At 46.7% G+C, this 18,773-nt stretch overlaps 1 protein-coding gene across 1 annotated transcript; it reads right to left on the bottom strand.

Moving 5' to 3' along the window:
* Nucleotides 1-629: 629 nt before the first annotated feature.
* On the bottom strand, nt 630-17,832 carry QDPR (quinoid dihydropteridine reductase). Its single transcript, XM_006743206.3, has 7 exons — nt 17,655-17,832; nt 15,417-15,509; nt 11,148-11,244; nt 8,810-8,950; nt 4,910-5,018; nt 3,629-3,712; nt 630-1,316 (listed from the first exon to the last, which is right to left on the bottom strand). Exons 1-7 carry the CDS (start codon nt 17,751-17,753, stop codon nt 1,211-1,213), a joined length of 729 nt encoding a protein of 242 aa, XP_006743269.1. The 5' UTR covers nt 17,754-17,832; the 3' UTR covers nt 630-1,210.
* Between the last annotated feature and the right edge of the window lie 941 nt (nt 17,833-18,773).

Below are 18,773 nucleotides of genomic sequence, written 5' to 3'. Positions count from 1 at the left end.
GGGTGAGCCTGGAAAACATGCGGAGTGAGAAGCCAGGCACCAAAGTCTGCACGTTGCAGGATTCCACTCACATGAAATATCCAGAACAGGTCATTTCATAGAGATTGGAAGCAGATTCACAGTCGCCAGGGCCTGGAGGCACAGGAAATGCGGAGTAACTGTTCAGTGGGGATGGGGTTTAATTTTGGGTAATGAGCGTATTTTGGAACTAGACAGCAGTGGTGGTTAAAGAATACTGTGAGCACACTAAATGCTACTCAATTTTCCACTTTAAAATGCTTGATTTTGTTATTTGAATTTTGCCTCAATAAAAATTGTTTTAAAGAATCAAAAAAGAGGCACCTGAGTGGCTAAGTCGGTGAAGCATCTGCCTTCGGCTCAGGTCATGATCCCAGGGTCCTGGGATGGAGCCCCGCGCATCGGGCTCCCTGCTCTGTGGGGAGCCTGCTTCTCCCTCTCCCTCTGCCTGCCACTCGCCCTGCTTGTGCACTCTGTCAAATAAATAAATAAAATATTTTAAAAGAGAGAAAAAACTTATCTCAAGCTTTGAGTCCACCCCCTTCCCGTGATTGCTGTGCATTCATCTATGACTGTATTTAAGACGCGGCTGATTAAAGAAGACAACACAATGAATGAAGTGCATTTATTGGGAAGATAAACTCCAAACGACCACAAGTAGTTCTGCTGCACTTTTGGCAACTGCACAGGAAAAAGGTATCTTAACAGAGTCCACGGGATTTCACTTACATCACAAAAGGAGTTTTAAGGCAGTTCAATTCAAGGCTGCAAAAATGATGTCCGCGACATAAACATCACATTCAATGGTAACTCGGGCCCCCCAAACATCCCCAGTATCAACAAATCTCTGAACTAGTCAGGTCAACAGCCACTGTCCAGGACAGAGAATCCGAGTCTCAAATGCAGTTCGAGACGACACAGACACAAGAGGCGCCCATTGGATACCTCCTCCTAAACTTTCGTAGCGAACACAGGCTGATGGTGCCATCTGCAGGCCTCTGCCCTCATACATCTTTATCTCCCATCAACACTTTACACCGTCCGAGGAGAACAAATGCACATTAGGAGAGAGGAAAAACAGGACTCACTATCTCGTACCACAAACAGGATTACAGAAAAAACAGGGCCGGACACAGCCACACTGAGATAGACGACTTGTCTGGCAGGTCCCGAACAGGCACTGAGATGAAGCTTAAAAATATGCTGGGGTAAGCTCCGTCTTTCCCTCTGTGGTTACCACCTGGATCAGGCTCCCTGAGCTCGGTCGGTTTTTCCCTGTGATCCAGTCGTGGAAGGTTCTAGAACAAAGAAGATCAGCTTTATGTTTTCAAAGCAAAAATCCGGACACGTGCTTCCATTCATTCACATCAGTGGCTGGAGGGAGAGGAGATCATCAGCAGCTATGGAAAAAGCCACAGAGACACACACCCAGGTCCCCAGGATCTCAGTACTCATTCGAATTTCCAAGTGGCAGGATTTGGCAAGATTTTAACTTTAGTATTTGTATGTTTCTTCATTGTTGGAATCCTTTATAACACAGCAGTATGATTTTAAGTGACTAAGACTTTAATTAACTCTTAATTATCTCTTAGTTAAGTCTAAGAGATAAACATGTGCACAATACTTTATACATTGCTTTATTACTTTCCTAGAAATTTAAAAGAAAATAAATTCATTTTTTTTCTTTTTTAATAAGTAAACATAAATGGAACACCCACAGCAATGGAAAAAGATACCAAAAAACAGACTATTACAATAAAATATGTGAAATGCAGGAATGGGGGGCATTAATTAGGGAACCCTGCTTGGGGGACTTGGAAAGACCTCCTCTAAGAAGACAGAAATTAAAAAGGACACCACAAATTCACAAGGTAGAACAAGTAGCTGATAATTTTTCAAACAAAACATTTACATTTGAGTACATGTTCTCCCTCGACAATCCACCAGCTAGGACTCTGCACCTTCATTAACTGGGAAGCACGCAAGAGATCCTGGGATATTCTTCAGTGCTGATCAGTAACCTGCTAGACCAGAGCTGATGTTTAATGTCAAGTCATTCGAGGGCCCACTCTTGACGGCTGAACAAGCCGAGGGCAGTAATTACATGGGCCCAAAGACCAAAGCACTGCTGAAACTCCCTGAAATACCATCTATGACCCTTCTCTGGGGCCGGGCAGGGCTTAGGGAAGGCTCTGAAGGAGACCAGTTGAGGTTGGATGTGTCGGGGCCCGTGTGTTACGTATGCATGTTTCAAACTATCTTACTTCTTCATCTTCCTCAGCGGTCTGCAGTAGACGAGGGAGAACACTCAAAGCACAATTTATGCCCATCTGCCAGGTGAGTTTTCAAATCCCACAAGTGGTGTCATGATTTCTGGAACAAAGGATGGCTATCCCAGCCACTCTCTGTGGATCTATGGCTTGGCCCTAATTCAGACACATGACCCCAGGTGTTCCATCTAGAACCTGGGTCATGGATGATGTTGGGAAGGATTGGCTTTTAAAAAAGAAACTTAAAGGCAAAACCCAATTCACACGTTGGGAGGCAGAAAGAACTACAGGCCTCGTTAAGACCACAGGCTCTGCAACCACACCACCTGCCTCAAATCTTGGCTCTGCTACGTGATCTTAGGCACGTTCCTTAGCCCTCCTGCCCCCATGCCTCCAAGTCCCCAAACCTTAAATAAAGATGACAGCACCACCCCCCCCACCGACTTGCTATGAACATTACATAAGGTAACAGTCAAGTGTTTAAAATAGTGCCTGGCACATAACAAGGGCTACCTAAAACTAGTTCGAAACATCATATAAAGTCCCCGCTATCTCTCGATTGAGTTCAAATGAGATGTAACCTTGGGCCAGAAGCACATTCCAAACTTGGCACATGCAGGCGCTGGGGGGGAAGGTCAGCCCCAGCTTGATGAGGGCAGGGACTGCACCTTATTCGTGTCCCTGTCCCAGGGCCCAGCACAGCACCTGGCCCACAGTGGGTGCTCGGGGAGTACGTGCCTACTACACAGAGGGCTTAGGGACTTGAGATCTAGACACACTCAACAGGGTGAGAATGCTCACTCTCTGTCCGTGATCTTCAAATGCCACCCATATTCACAAAGGGGTGAATGAGATTTGGGGAACAAAGGACACTTTCTGTAGGCCCGTGGCTCAGCGCTAAATCAGACACGGGAGCCCAGATGAAGTGCTGTAGATCAGCATCTTACCCCCACACTGCTGCTCCTTGTTAGCAGAGACAACGACATTAACAGGAGCGCAGGTTTACGGAGCACTTACTGCATGGGTCAGACATTGTGCCAAGCCAAGCGCTTCCACATGTAATCCCCCTAACAATTATGAAGGACCCCATTATACAGACGGGGCAACTGAGGCCTGGAGCAGTGAGACAACATGCTCAGGCTGGTCAGCTTGAGATTCAGACGTCAGCACTTATCAAGGCCTCTCTGAGATTCACACTGATGTGGGACACCCCCTCGGGGGCCTGGTGGCCTCACAGAGCCACGCGTTAGCTAAGAGAACACGGCTTGTCCCCTGGTCTGTAAAAGGCGGACAACTGAGGCAGGCAGGTGCCAATATTATGACATCATGTCAATACTCACTCGACCAGGAATTCCAAGGGCGTCCAGGAACTGAAGTCGGCCTCAGGCATGAATTTTCTGTTCATCGGGGTATCCAGGGTCACCCTGCGGGGCACAGACACAGGCTGGTCATGTGTCCCTGCTGGCTCTCAGAATTACAGCTGCCCCATCCTCCTCGGCCAGGAAAACGCGCCAAGAGCCTCCGGCCCCAGGGTGGCTGCATGTACACGGACGGGGCGATCCCGTGAGGATGGTCAGAGGGAAGCCAGGGAGCCCTCCACACTTACAGACAGCATGTCCGAGCCTAACTCAGGGAGCTGCTTCATGACTTACCCTTCAGGAAGACAGGAACAAAATGAAAGAGCCTTTTTTTAAAACACAGTCCTGCCTTTTCTTAAATACAGTCTCTATGAAGTAAACCGCTGTGCTGTTTACATCTTTATTCGCTCCCTAAAATGTAGCCGACTCACCTCTCAGGATTTTTTTAAGGGTAGTAATAATAATATTCCTTTAAATATGGGGAAAAGACAGTCTCATCCTTTGTTTTTGTGGCTGTCTTCTATGAAACCTTATGATTCTCAGCAAGAGAACACAGAATTCAGACAGGTATGACTCTCCCAAGAACATTCAGGCCTTGGGAATCATTCAAAACAGCTGGCGGAGCAGGTCACAGACTCGCAGAGGCTCACAAGCGAACGGGAACCGGAAATCCCAGGACCCTCGAAGTCCCAATGTCCGCTTTATAGGACTGCAGGCAAGAGGCAAGCCAGCTAGTGCTGGCATCCTTCCAGCAGGAAGGACCTCTACCTCCAAAGCAGCTGCCTTGCCGGGGACAGCCGACTAGGGATCTATCTCCTGGTCACAAATAGGAGCGTCTCTCAGTTTCTCCCAGTCTCCTCAGACCCCATCCCCCCACCACAGACACACACACACACACACACACACACTAAACACAATCTCTCTTCCACTGGCCTTATAATGACTTGAAAGAATTAAACCTATTACAATAAAATGTGTAGGCTACTTTTAATAAGGAGGGACAGAGGGATGGAGAGAGGGAAGGAAAAAAAAAAAAAACCAGAAAGAAAGAGGCCAGACAGACAGACCCACCCATCAGCCAGTCAACCATTCTGGACAGCCTGGGGATACTCCCAACTTCTGAAGAAGCATCTTCAGGGCCTCTGGCGAATTCTAGAAGCCAAGATGACAGCACACACAAGTCCCCGGCAGAAAGCTACTCAGATGTTAACTGTGGGCAATGGGGCAGAGGTGGGCAGGGAACGGGAAGCCCCCAGCACTTACGGGAGCACGGCGATGGCCGCGGAGCTGGAAGGCATGCCGCTGTTCTTCCCGGCGAGGCTCTGGCAGAGCTGATGAACGGCGCCCTTGGCCATGCCATAGCCGATCATCCCTGGGGAAAGGGGGAGAAAACAGTTCAGTGACCAGTGGCCGCCACAGTAGTCCAGAGACCACCACGCCAGTCTGGGAGGAAAGGAAGGAATGGACACCTGTAGAGAGAAAATGCACCTGTTATTCACCCCGCAGTTCACATTTATCCTAAAAACCATGAGGCCGATCTTATTTTTACCACTGAGCAAACCGAGGCACGGACAGGGTACGTAAGGAGCCACCCGGGCTCACACACCCGGCCAGGCGAGAGCTGCGTCTAAACCCTCAGATCAATAAATGCTCGTGGGCGAGATGAAGCGGTCATCTGGAGTGCAGGTTGCCCAAGTTCAAATCCCAGCTCTTCTGCTCACTACTCAAGAAATCGCAGGCAAATTTTCAAAACCTTTCTAATCCTGTTACCCCAACTGGAAAATGGGGAGAAAGTACTTAACTGTGGGTTCGGCACAGGATAGGCACTCAGTACATATTTCCCGTCAAATTAACAGAAGTAACGTGCCCTGGAGTGCCACTCGCTGTTTATAAAGTATAGCAGTTGAACAACTTTCACGTAAGGATACACACCACCTATTACTCTTCCTTTCCTCCCACCAGTCAGCAGATATTTGCTGACTGAAGCAAGGCATGCCTTTTACTCAGACAGGTTTCCATTTGTCCCACGGACAGGTGGCAGGAACCCAGTCTCTCTCCCCCACAGCAGCCAGCTGTGGATTCTCACTAATCAACAACAAAGAAGCAAGGTTAGTTGCTGTAAATGCCTCTCCTCCTTCAGAAAACCACTGTTTCTTTTGGAGATCAGCAGCCTCCTTAGAAAACCCCAGCACACATGCTGTTGAAGGTGTAACAGATGAGGAGACACCGAAGGCCCAGGGGAAGTGGGGACCACAGCCCAGCTGTGGAACCAATCACTGAACTCTCCAATAGCAACCTTGAATTGCAAAAGAGGGTCAACGTCTCAAAGAGTTATTTAGAAGCACAAGAAGATTTCACCATCTCTGGCTTCTCGGTCTAATCGGGGGAAGGAAGCCAACAGTGATATAAAGATCTAACAAACTCTGCATGATTAAAATTAACCAGCGCACGAATCTTATGCACGCAACCCCAGGCCCCAGCAGACATCTAGGGCCCCCTCCTCATTCCACTCAAACAACACAATGAAGAAAGAAACAAGCAACCAGCAACAAGCTACCAGGGACCCTAATGACTTAATTCCACAGGATTCTACACAATGTGGATAAGGGGATCATTTGCAAGATGCAAAAAAATGCATTCAAAAGATACTTTCAATTATTAAAATGATCAGTGTAGTCCCTAAAGACTAATTTCCAAACACAGTACAGATCCCTAAATGGTAAACAAGTAATCACCTTCCTTCTGATAGTTTATCCACCAGGAGACGGTCTACAAATACAAGTTTGGACATGGGGTGGGAGGGGGCGGGGTTTCCTGAGTACTTTTCCAAGAGAAAACTTTCCAGTTTTGAACAACCGTTCTTGTGCTTGAAGGACCGACCACTAAGCCCGTTTGTCATTTACTTTTGGATTATACATAGATCTCCCCAGATCACTCTGGGATCTGAACCAAAGTTAAAAGACTTCATGACTCAAATAAATTTAACAACATCTAACTAAGAACTTAAAAGATGAGCAAGCTTATTAATACATGAAGCAGAAATAGCTGGGCTTTTAAAGTCAGTCTGGAATATATAATAATAAAAGTTCACACTGAGGGCGCCTGGGTGGCTCAGTTGGTTGCGCGGCTGCCTTCGGCTCAGGTCATGATCCTGGAGTCCCGGGATCGAGTCCCGCGTCGGGCTCCCTGCTCAGCGGGGAGCCTGCTTCTCCCTCTGACCCTCCCCACTCTCATGCTCTCTCTCTCTCAAATAAATAAATAAATAAAATCTTTAAAAAAAAAAAAAAGTTCACACTGAATACTGACTCTATAGTATCTTTCTAAGCCATTTACATCCACTAAGATATTTACAAGTCACAACCACCATATAGAGGAGGTACTATTATTTATCCCCATTTTACAGATGACAAAACTGAGGCCCAGAGAGGTTAAATAATTTGCCAAGTATCACACAAGAAGTGGCCAAACCACAACAGAAAACCAACCAGTGTGGTTCCAGAACTTGCAGTCTTAACCAGTATTCACAACTATAACTAAAAAAGATACTTAAAAGCCAAAATAAAGGAAGAGACTGTTTTGCCCTTTAGAAAAATCAAGTCTTTTGGTCACAGGGTTTTCTTTTTTAAATGGCAAGCTATTTACTCATTTCTCTACTCACTTGCTAGTGCCTCTGCTCTATGTCACCTTTAATAAAAATCAGATCTCAACCAAACTAACACCTAACATTTACCCAGCTGTAACTGCTGCAAGAGCCATGGACGTATAAGATCACATGCTCCAAGACACCTAATAAGAAAACGAGTGGCAAGAAATTGTTAATTTGTAAGAGCCTCATACTTTAGTGACTACACTAAAATTGAAAAAGGTGCTCAAGGTCTCTACCACTTACTAAAAGCCCCCTCCCCAAAACAACCACCCTTCATTTTTTTAAGAGCTTACTTAGGTAGCGGAGGTAGACACTTTCTGCATCCCTGTGCTGTCCCCCACCCCACTTAAATTTCATCAGCCTTATCCCAAAGGTATGCATTGAATTGTACCCCCAAAATTCACGTGTTGGAGTCCTAACCTGAGCTACCTCAGAATGTGATTGTATTTGGAGACAAGGTCTTTAATGGGGTCATGAAATTAAAATGAGGTCTTTAGGCCCTAAAGCAATCTGACTGGTGTCCTTACAAGAAGAGGGGATCAGGACACAGACCCACACAGAGGGAAGACCATGAGAGGACACAGAGAGCAGACGCCAACTACAAGCCAAGGAGAGAGGCCTCAGAAGACACCACCCTGCTGCACCTCCATCTCAGGCTTTCCGGCCCCTAGGATCTGTGAGAAAATAACTTTCTGTGTTTAAGCCCCCGAGGCCACGGTCTGTTGTCACGGCAGCCCCAGGAAACACGGACGGAGTAAAAATGCCAAGGAAAACCCGCACCTGTGTGATGCAGGAGAACAAGCATGCAATTTAGAAATGATCAGGGTTTTGGCTCAAAGTAAATCTACAGCTCACTGGCAACATCACAACCAGTTACTTCCCCTAAGTTCTAGTCCGCTTCCCTGTAAATGGAAAAGGTAAGAACCATCCACCTCAGGAGTAAATGAGAATATACGCCAAAGGAAAAGAGTGTCTCTAAGAGGGCTCGGCCCGCACTGGGCACTGTCTACACGTCCGTGCCTCCAAGCCTCACAGCTACACTTCGGGGGAGGCGTTACAGTCACTCACAACAGCAGAATTTGGTCAAAGCCCCTCAGCTCAGGTGAAGAATCCACAGCTAGCTTCCCTTACTCTACAGCCCCCACCGTTTCCAGAGGCTGAGCGGCTTCCCAGGGGCACACAGACACCGTACGATGACGATAAAACTTGTTTATTAACTGATTAATATCTAGCTCAGCACCACACATTCCCTGGGTGGATCCCAGATAAAGGAAGCGGGTGGGAGTGCCAGATTACAGGACTCTGTCCCCACCACCAGCATGAAGACAGTGCACACAGAAGGGTCAGGAGTCCTTCCCCGAAAAAGATCCAGACCTCAAGGAAGTAAACTCCACCCAGCTGTACAGCGTCTTGGAGAGTGAAGGGCTCCCAGGTCCCTGACCTCAGAGAATCACCCAGCAGCCCAGGGGGGCAAGGGTGAGCGCTCCCATTTCACAGACTGGGAAATGAAGGCCTACCAGGAGTCCCGTCAAGAGCGGCCTTGGCACCAGCCAAGGTCAGGAGGCCTCCTTCCTTGAGGTGCTTGGTGGCCAGGTGGCTGGAGATGGTCGACGTCCACATGCTTTGCTTCCACATCAGGTCACAGTTTTTAAAGAGAGCTGTGCAGAGAAAGAACAACCCGTGAGCTCAGCATTTGCAGGGAAGACACTGGAAGGTGAGCTCCAGTCATGGCATCCACTGAGGAAGCCCAGACAGCCACCCCTACCCTCCCAGTCCCTGGTTACAAGGTCCAGTCCAAACAGTACAGGGCCGTGGTCAGAGAGACTCAGGTTCAAATCCAGACCATGTGCTGACCTGAGTCTCAGCTTCCTCACCTGTTAACAAATACACCGGACTGGCTCTAACTCAAAAATTGTTCTACTTTATGAAGGGCATGAGACTTAGAATAAGAACCCATATGTCTAGTCAGGTTTTACCTGGGATAAAAATGTGAGGGACTAGTACTGCATGGACATAAAGAGGGATTTTATAGAGCTACATTTTGAATGGCTGAAAGTTTAACGCCAGCTTTAAAGACTTTTTAAAAGAAAGCTGATATAACAACCATTTCACGCTTATTTTTCACCCTCTAGCCTTGCCTGAGACGTGGTGGAGAATAAGTGCTAATGTATATCACATCACCGGCTGGGCAAGACACCCATAATCCAGACAGAAAGGCCTCCTGATACAGGAGGACAGGCATTCAGGAGGTGATAACCAAGTTACGGCATTTCCCGGCTACCAAGGACTAGACCAAAAAAAAAATTCATCAATTCTTATTCCCAAAACACACAAAAGGCCATCAGGGTGTTTTGCCAATCTGATCACCCCACAAAATACCAACTTTACGTGTAACTGATTTCACAGGGAATCAATTCCTTTTTATATAGCTTTGACTGATCAACACAGAAGGAATGATAGAATTTAAAAACCACAGGCTCAGGCAGAGATTATCAATGGAGGCTTAAAATCATTAGGTTTGGGGAATTTGAGACCCTCAAGGTGCTTAGAAATAGGACATTCACACACAATGCCAAAGTAGCATCCCACAATCACTTACTAATTACAAACAGAAAAACGTACCTTCACAATGAAGGTCTGTCACCACCACCTTAACCAAGCACCCAACCTGTCATCACTGTGGATGGGTACGGTGATCTGACACTGTTAAGTATCCCAACATAATGTCACATGAAGCACATATGCCTCAGGAAGAACGCTTACCTCCAAAATACTTAACCTGAATCTAAGTAAGTCTCTCGATCTAAATTCTAGTTCACAGGAAATACCACAGACAAGGGAACAAGGTACATGATGCTTTAAAGAAAGCAGGATAGACAGTCTATGGGAAAAGTATCCTGAACTCACCAAGTCTATCACAGAAAAAAAAAAAAAAATTCTAGATTAAGAGACTAAAAATAACAAAATGCAATGCATAAATTCTGACTGGAATATTTAGGTGGGAAAAAAAAAAAACAATGATACAAGATTTGGAATAAATTGGGGAATTCAAATACAGTCTATCATTAATCTTATAGAATTATTATTAATTTTCTTAGATATGGTAATGGTATTATGAGAATGTAGGAGAATGGGTTGACTCCCTGAGGATACATTACGAAGAACGGCGAAATGTCAACTTACTTGCAAATGATTAACAAAAAAATACACACGCAGGAGACCCACGCACCAGAAAGCAAGAGAGCGCGAGTCCAGCAAATGTTAGTTACTGAAACTAGATAGAGGGCACAGGGTGTTCAAGAACTGTTCTTTCAACTTCTCGGTATGCTTGAAAATTTTCATAATGAGTTGAAAAATGTACGCAGCTTTAAGTAACCATTTTTTATTTATTTGAGCGAGAGAGTAAGCGAGAGACAGAACACGAGTGGAGGGGGAGGGGCAGGGAGAGGGAGGAGAGGACTTCCCGCTGAGCAGGGACCCTGAGATCATGACCTGAGCCTAAGGCAGTCATCCAACCAACTGAGCCACCCAGGCGCCCCAGTACTCAGCTTTAATACATCACACATCCCCCAGTTCCCAGTAAGAGGCCCTGAAAGATTAGGGGGGAAACAATGCTGACTTCATTCTTCTTCTATTCTAAACTTCAAACTCAACGTTCCTCTCCCCTAACCCCATTTATGGGACGTTTTTCCTTCATCTGTCACATGGGAGGTTAATCCCTACCTCACAGAGCTACGGCAAAGATTCTAGGCGAAATACAGAAAACATCTGGCCTGGCACACAGGATGGACCCAGTCCGTGCCGGCTGGACAAAGAGCAGAGTGGAATGATTGATTAACGCAGGAAAGGACTCACACTTGGATTTGGCATTGCCCCCAGCCCAGCCTCCGGCCACACAGAGGATGGCGTCCACCTTCTCTTCACCTAAGAGCCTTCCGACCTCAGCAGTCACCTTAAACGAAAGGGACAAAAAGGTGCATAAACCATCACGTAAACCTAAACAGGCTAACATCTTTACAGACACCTCTGTTTATTTCTCACATCGTTTTGAAGTCAGTTAACAGCACCTGGCAATTAACACTTTGAAAAATTAGATGCAGGACCAATCTACAACAAGCATTTTGGATAGAGAAGCCCCAACTACATTTCAATGTGATTTTTATAAAGCAATCTAGAGTCTTCTTTGGAACATCCTGAAGGGCTGGGACATAAGCATGCCTGGAATAAAACAATTAGTAAAGAAAAGTAGGAGAAGGCTTTAAAAAAATTCATCGAGAGCTTCACTGCCCACAGCTAACCTGTTGGTATATTTCTTTCCAGACTTTCTTCACGCATCACAGAATCATAATTTGAGATAATCAATTCTTTTCTCCCCTCAATACAAAAATCCCTTTAAGTACAACTCCAAATCAAAATGCCAATGAGAAATTATATTTTTTAAAAGGAACAATAAAAAATAATCAACTACACTTCAATTAAAAAAAATAGTCAATGGCAAAATGTTGGTAAATACAGATACGTAGTGTTCATTTATCTCTCTACTTCTGTTTGAAATTTTTAAGTGTTGAAAATATACACATGTCCTTTTGTTACAATTTATTAAAACAAAAATCTGGCAAGACAGGCAATTCTAGCCATCGACCATGGCCCTTTCACACTTCTCCAGAATGGCTGAGATGACTTGACCCAAGACCCAAGACCCTGTATCTTTGCCAGAAGCAACATTCCTGTCCCCCACCTCTTTCCCCAACAATCTCTGAGGCCTCTCATCACTCCCTCCAAGAGAACGCTTGGGCAATGGAAACCAATCTTTCCTCTCCCTACTCCCCATATGACCTACATCTTTCCTCTTAAGAAATTCCTGAATTTCCCCTGGCCTCTACTCATGAGTATCTCACCTAATCCTGCCTTATGTTGTTGACCTTCCTCCTGTTACCCTGGTGACCAGGCTACCCCTGCCCCTCATTCTTAACCCAAGACCTGTTACCAAGAGCCCAGATCCCAGCTGCCGGAAGTTGGAGATCTCTCAATGTCCATATGTACGCACAGCCCTGTGCATGTTCTACTCTTTGGGGAAGCATGCAGCCCGCAAAAACAATACACCTATTTGACTTGTTTTTACAACATCTATACATTTTTAAATTCCTCCCCCTTCAGTTTTGCTCTGTGCCCAATAGTTTTCTACAGACTTAATGCCTTTCAGGGCGCCTTGGTGGCTCAGTCGGTTAAGCCTCCAACTCTTGATTTTGGCTCAAGTCATGATCTCAGGGTTGTGAGATCTAGCCCCATGTGAGATTCTCTCTCTCCCTCTCCCTTTATCTCCTCTCCCTCTCCCTTTATCTCCTCTCCTTCTCCCTTTATCTCCTCTCCCTGCCGCACACCAAAAAAAAAAAAAAAAAGATTTAATGCCTTTCTCGCATCTTATCTCCTCACTCTCTCTAGTGAATTTCCTGCCTTGGGGGGTCAACTTTACATGTATTAGGATTGATTTTCCTCTTCTGAAGCCTTAAAAACAAAAACTGGATATCATGCTGTTTGTCCAGAAATTCTTAATTGGGTGAGTGGGGGGTTAGGGAGAGTTAAAGGTTTTAAAATCTGAACTTGAAATAACTAAGGCATCTCTCCATCTTTGTCTTTAAAATGCACTGTCAAGTCTCAGATGGGGACAATTTCAAAAATGCACATGACATCAGAAATCTGCAATTAACCGGAATAGATAAGACAGTGAAGACAGACACAAACACTGATTACAGAGAACCACATCCAGAAGAGCTGCTGACACCCAAACCCAGGTGCTTCCTTGCATTTAGTTTAGCTGTTATTACTTTGTTCACATGGAGCTATGTTGCTGGGAGGCAGCTTAGCACGTAGTCAAGAATGCAGATACCAAACCCGCACTGCCTAGGTTCAAATCCCAACTATACCACCTCCTGCCTGTTTGACCTTGAGCAAATACCAGAGCCTTTCTTGGCTTCAAATTCCTCGTTTCCAGAAGAGAGATCAATCAGAAGCTTTGTTTTGGGAGTGTTACAGAGATTAAGCAAGTTAAAGTGAATAAAGCACTTAGAACGGTGCCTGACACATAACAATGCCTAGTTGGGTTGTATTATTAATCCCATTAAGGCCAACAGGTATCATCAGGTACAGGAATCGTTAGGATCACATCAAGAAAAGTAAGAACAAAAATCTATATTCTGGAGTAAGTCAGCTGGCTTTTTATATTCTAACCTCTGTCAAATTGATGCTTTAGAAAGAGCAAATGAGCAGCTCAGTTTGGGTTATTTTTTTAATTTTTAGACTTATACATGTATACATTTGGAGGAATGGATTGGAAGGAAATACTACAAAACATTACATTGTGGGACTAAAAATGATTTCCCCTTCTTTTTGTTTTATTTAATTTTCTACATCATACATGTATCAGGTTTTTTTTTAGATTTTATTTATTTATTTGACAGAGAGAGAGAGATATCACAAGCAGGGGGAGCAGAAGGCAGAGGGAGAGGGAGAAGCAGGCTCCCCACTGAGCAGGGAGCCTGATGCGGGGCTCGAGCTCAGGACCCATGACCTGAGCCAAAGGCAGACGCTTAACTGACTGAGCCACCCAGGCACCCCCACGTATCACTTACTAAAATTTTAAATATTTGTTAAAAAACACAGCTAAGGACCACCAAACAGATTACTAGGGAAAGCATACTAAACAAAGAGCAGACCCTGAGCTTATTAAAGTTGTTAATAAGTCTCTTTCGTTTTTTTTTTTCTTTTAAAGATTTTTCCACTTTAGAGAAGGAGAATCCTCAAGCAGACTCCCCACTGAGCACGGAGCCTGACATGGGGCTCGATCCCAGGACCCAGAGATCATGACCTGAGCTGAAATCAAGAGTCGGATGCTCAACCAACGAAGCCACCCAGGCGCCCCAATAAGTCTCTTATTAGAAAATCCACGCTCCCTAATCCACCGCCAGCTAGCCTGTTGGCCACGTCACTTAAGTGTCGGAAACTCGGTCTCCCACGCTACAAAATGGGTCTTTCCCCACCTGCCCGCCTGCCTCATTGAGTGCTTACAAACACACCACACGAAGAACGATGTGGAGATTCCCTTGGGAATGTGGGCTGCAGTGATGGCATGACAACCACAGACAGCACAGTCCCCCAAGCAGCTTGCAGGAACTGCTCTTCCGCAAAGATCGGCCCACTTAGGAGCACCTCTGATATTCAAACCAAGATGGCCATCAACTTGCTGACAGTGCTTCCTTCCAGGCAATGACATGATCACAGGGAGAAACAGGGGTATTTCCCCATTTACTGACATATTTGTTTGACTTCTGGTTTTACATTAGCATATCATTTTATAATTAAAAATAACCTCTTTTGTTAGTATTCATGCTTTGAACTGGAGAGCCCCACTTTTTAGAATGCATCCTAAATAATCAGAGATTGAAACAAAGATGTTCACCACAGGATTCTTGATAATGGTAAAAAAGAAAAACTGAAAAACCCTTACATGTGCAGGAAGTGGAAACTAAGGAAATTAAAAATCACACGCCGACAGAAAGGAGTTTTTTTAAGTGGTCTGAGGAGTATTTAAGTGCTAAGTTCAAAAAAAAAGCTCACCATAAAATATAAAATACAAGATTATCTCAACTTATAAAACTAAAAACATACAGTATGGACAGGAAAGACAAGAAAACGGGCCAAAACGTGAACAGTGAGCTAACCAGAAATGGATTACGAGTAGTTTATCTTCTTTGCATTTTTTTGTTTTTACTTTTTCCAAATTTCCCTCAATAAGCACAGGGGCGCCTGGGTGGCTCAGATGGTTAAGCGTCTGCCTTCGGCTCAGGTCATGATCCCAGGGTCATGGGATCAAGCCCCGCATCGGGCTCCCTGCTCCGCGGGAAGCCTGCTTCTCCCTCTCCCACTCCCCCTGCTTGTGTTCCCTCTCTCGCTGTCTCTCTCTGTCAAATAAATAAATAAAATCTTTAAAAATAAATAAATAAATAAGCACAAATGGCTTTCATCAATAGAGAATATTAGTTGAAGGAAAAAAAGAACCCATCACCCCCTCCCCAGGGTCTCCCTGCCACAGTGCTTGGGAAGGTGGGGGGCCTTTTCTGGAATTACCTGGTCAGCCTGCTCCGTAAACGAGTCTGTCATTTTAACTACAACACTAGCGCTGGCCTCTTCATTCTCCACCACATCGATGCTGGCAACCCACTGGCATGGAAGAGAAAACAGCTTTGGTCAAGAGACAGTAAGCTGTAATTCCATTAAAGATCCAACCCTGAAATGGGGACAGTGGGGACAGATAAGAGACTTAAAAGAAAACCCATGAGAGAAAGGATATCACTCCTGCCCTCTCGCCATCCTTACAGGGACATCTGGCTTCACTCAGGTACCTACCTGTTACCGAGCCCCAGCCCAGCCCTTCTGCATCCAAACACCTCACCTTCCTCCTCCCCTCTCACTTTTGAAGCCAAACCCTGCACCTCCAGAGAAGCCTAGACCAGGGGTCTGCAAAAATCTTGATGTAAAGGGCCAAATATTTTGCTGGTCATGTGGTCTGTGTTGCAAGACTCAGATCTGATACTTTAACCAGCCACAGACAATATAGATAAATGAACGGAGGTGGCTATGTCCCAATAAAACTTCAAGCACTACAACTCCAGAAATGTGAATTTCATGTAATTTTCACATGTCACAAACTAGTATTCTTTTGATTTTTTTTTTCCCCAACCATTTAAAAAATGTGAAACCATTCTTAGATCTTGGGCTGTACAAAAACTGATGGCAGGCCAGATTCGGCCCTCAGAGGACTACAGTTTCCAGACCCCTGCCCTCCAGCACAGAGGGATGGCTTTGGGTCCTCATCCTGCAAACTAGTGCCTTTCTCATGGGGGTTAACAATTAACAGGGTCAGTGTGAACATTAACTGCAAAAAGCTCCTGGCAGAGGTGACATCCAGTTCCAGGGCCCTAAGGTCCACAGGCCCCGGAGATAAATATCTCTAGCACAAGCTTTGAAGAACACAGCATTTATTCAAAAACACTCACTACTTCTTTGTCACCAGCCACGGGGGATACAGACACAAAGAAAAGGTTGTATCCCAGCCCCTCCCAGAGCTCCTAGAAATGAAGAGATAGGGCGGGGGAGACAGGTAAATCAGCGTGCCAGATTCTGCCAAGTGCCCCCACCAGGGGAACCCACAGGCTTCACCTCTGGAACGCATGGATACCAAGAGAATCCACTACATTCAAGTTTGGGGAAGAGTAAATGAAATTAAGAGTATGTAGGAATACAGTGCCTAACTTGCCGCCAGCACTCCTTACATGTTCCCACTCTCACCCCTGCAGACCCTGGAAGACGCCTCAAAACAGTCTTCCCAAGCTCAGAGTAGGAAGCCAGTGGTGTGTTTAGAATCCCTTAGAAGTCCTATAGCCAGGTTCTGAACCAGAAGGAAACCCTCTCTCCCTGGTTCCTGGGCACCCTGGGTACTAACTAAACCCCTCAGGGGAAGTTCCCCAGAGCTTCCGGCACATTTTGTGCTGGGACAGATGCAGCTGAGAAGACACAGGGCGGAGTCTCCACCAGGAACGAGCTGAGCCCCGCCTGGTGGCTGGGGTCAGGGGCTCTGACCACGGGTCAGTTCCACTCCTACTTGCCCCCTGCAGGGAGCAATACCTGATTATGCAAAGTAGTTGTAATTGTCTTTGCAAAACGAAGAAGCCACCAGCATTTGCGGGGCTGAGCCTTCAAAATATCAGGTCCAAGGCCGGCTGAAGGAACGGGCTAATTATAGTAATACTAATAGCTAACATTTCAACAGCTTTTACCACGAGTCCAATACTTTACAACCACACCAATGATCCCATTCAATCCGCATAATCCCCTAAGGGGTAAATACTAACATTATTCCCATTTTACAGATGGGAAACTGAGGTTCGAGGGCGTTAAGCAGTAAGTTCACGATTATAGAACTAGTAACCCACGCCAGGCAGTCAAATTCCAGAGCCTGCTTCTCACTGTCTCTCCCTGTACCCTCAAGCCCGCTCCCCTTCATTCCCCTCTGGAATTCTCCCCGGAGCCATACCCGACTTTCTAGGCCTGGCAGAGACGGAGCGAACAGCCCCATCCCTCACCTCCTTGCAGAGCACAGGCCCGGCACGTAGGGCGCGGCGTGGGCACGCACTCGTAGCCAGGAACGTAAACCTGTGCATGCTCGTGCAAGCACTCACGTCTGGGGGTGCGCAGGGGCCCCGGCTTTATCCAGTCGGCCCTCCCGAGCTGCACGGGTAGGCCGCTCTGCTCCCCAATCACCAGCGTTCCCGACCGCCCCAGCCCGCGGAGACCCGGCCGAATTACCCAGTTGCGGGCCCGGAACGCCTGCACGCATCGCGAGCCCAGCGCGCCCCTGCCGCCGTACACCAGCACCCGGCGCGCCTCGCCCGCTGCCGCCGCCATCCTGCTCCTCCCGCCCGGCTCCCGAAGCTCCGACTGCCCCGAGCCCGACCGCGGCGCCCCGGATCGCCCGGCCCCGCCCCGGCCAAGAGGGACGGCGCGGCCGCTGATCCCGCGTGAATCTCGCGCGGGGCCCGCTGCTGCCGCCTAGCGCGCGGCCACGCTGGGCGAGCACCGACACCCTGCAGGTGCACCCGCAGAGCCCCGCGGCCCGCGGGCCTGCGGGTGCCGGGCACCCGGGGCGTGCAGGGCGCGGGGCTAAGGGTGGGGAGGGTGGAAAGCAGATGTGCGCTCACGATGCTGAGAGTCCACTGGGGAGACAGCACAAACCACGTATATATCTTACCTTTAAATAAGAGTGCAGGCTCTGCAGCTCGACTGCCTGGCTTCCCTGTTGAACAGCTGTGTGGCCCTAAGCAATTCGCTTAACTGCTCTGTGCCTCAGTCTCCCCTCGGTAAAATGGAAATACTAATGGTCTGTCCTCCTAGGGTTTTGGAAAGGATTTTAAAAAATAATACTAGAGTATTAGACTACATACTGTGTGGCCAGAGGTAGGGCCTCAATAAATGCAGATTGAGCATTATTATTATTTTCGTCACTACTTCTGTTAACAGTCACTGCACTTCTTAGAGAGTGTGAGTTTACAAGAAAAAAAATGCCAGACTCTGTTAGGAGGGGCAGTGGGGGGCGCCTGGGTGGCTCAGTTGGTTGGGCGACTGCTTTCGGCTCAGATCATGATCCTGGAGTCCCGGGATCGAGTCCCGCATCGGGCTCCCTGCTCAGCAGGGGGTCTGCTTCTCCCTCTGGCCCTCCCCCCCTTCATGTGCTCTCTGTCTCTCTCATTCTCTCTGTCTCAAATAAATAAATAAAATCTTTAAAAAAAAAAGGGGGGGCAGTGGGTACCATTTGGTGGGGCTTAACTGTGGACCTTTAACATTCTGGACAAAGGGGGTCTTACATACAGTCACAGAGGTCCAAAAACATTATTATAGGACTTACATTTGAACTGTGTCTCTTCCAGA

This window comes from Leptonychotes weddellii, chromosome 2, assembly GCF_054177405.1.
Source record: "Leptonychotes weddellii isolate Sample4059 chromosome 2, ASM5417740v2, whole genome shotgun sequence".
NCBI lineage: Eukaryota > Metazoa > Chordata > Mammalia > Carnivora > Phocidae > Leptonychotes > Leptonychotes weddellii.
The sequence above is the reverse complement of the archived record's forward strand: the minus strand, read 5'-3'. Positions and strand labels throughout refer to the sequence as shown.

Bases quoted from the DNA above. Each gene is read 5' to 3' on its own strand.
- QDPR (XM_006743206.3), bottom strand. From the start codon at position 17,753: ATGGCGGCGGCAGCGGGCGAGGCGCGCCGGGTGCTGGTGTACGGCGGC. The intron at 5,019-8,809 runs GTAGGCCTTCAT...CCCTTTCCCCAG, and splicing joins CGCTCTTGACGGGACTCCTG to GGATGATCGGCTATGGCATG. The intron at 3,713-4,909 runs GTAAGTGCTGGG...TGTGCCCCGCAG, and splicing joins GCGGCCATCGCCGTGCTCCC to GGTGACCCTGGATACCCCGA.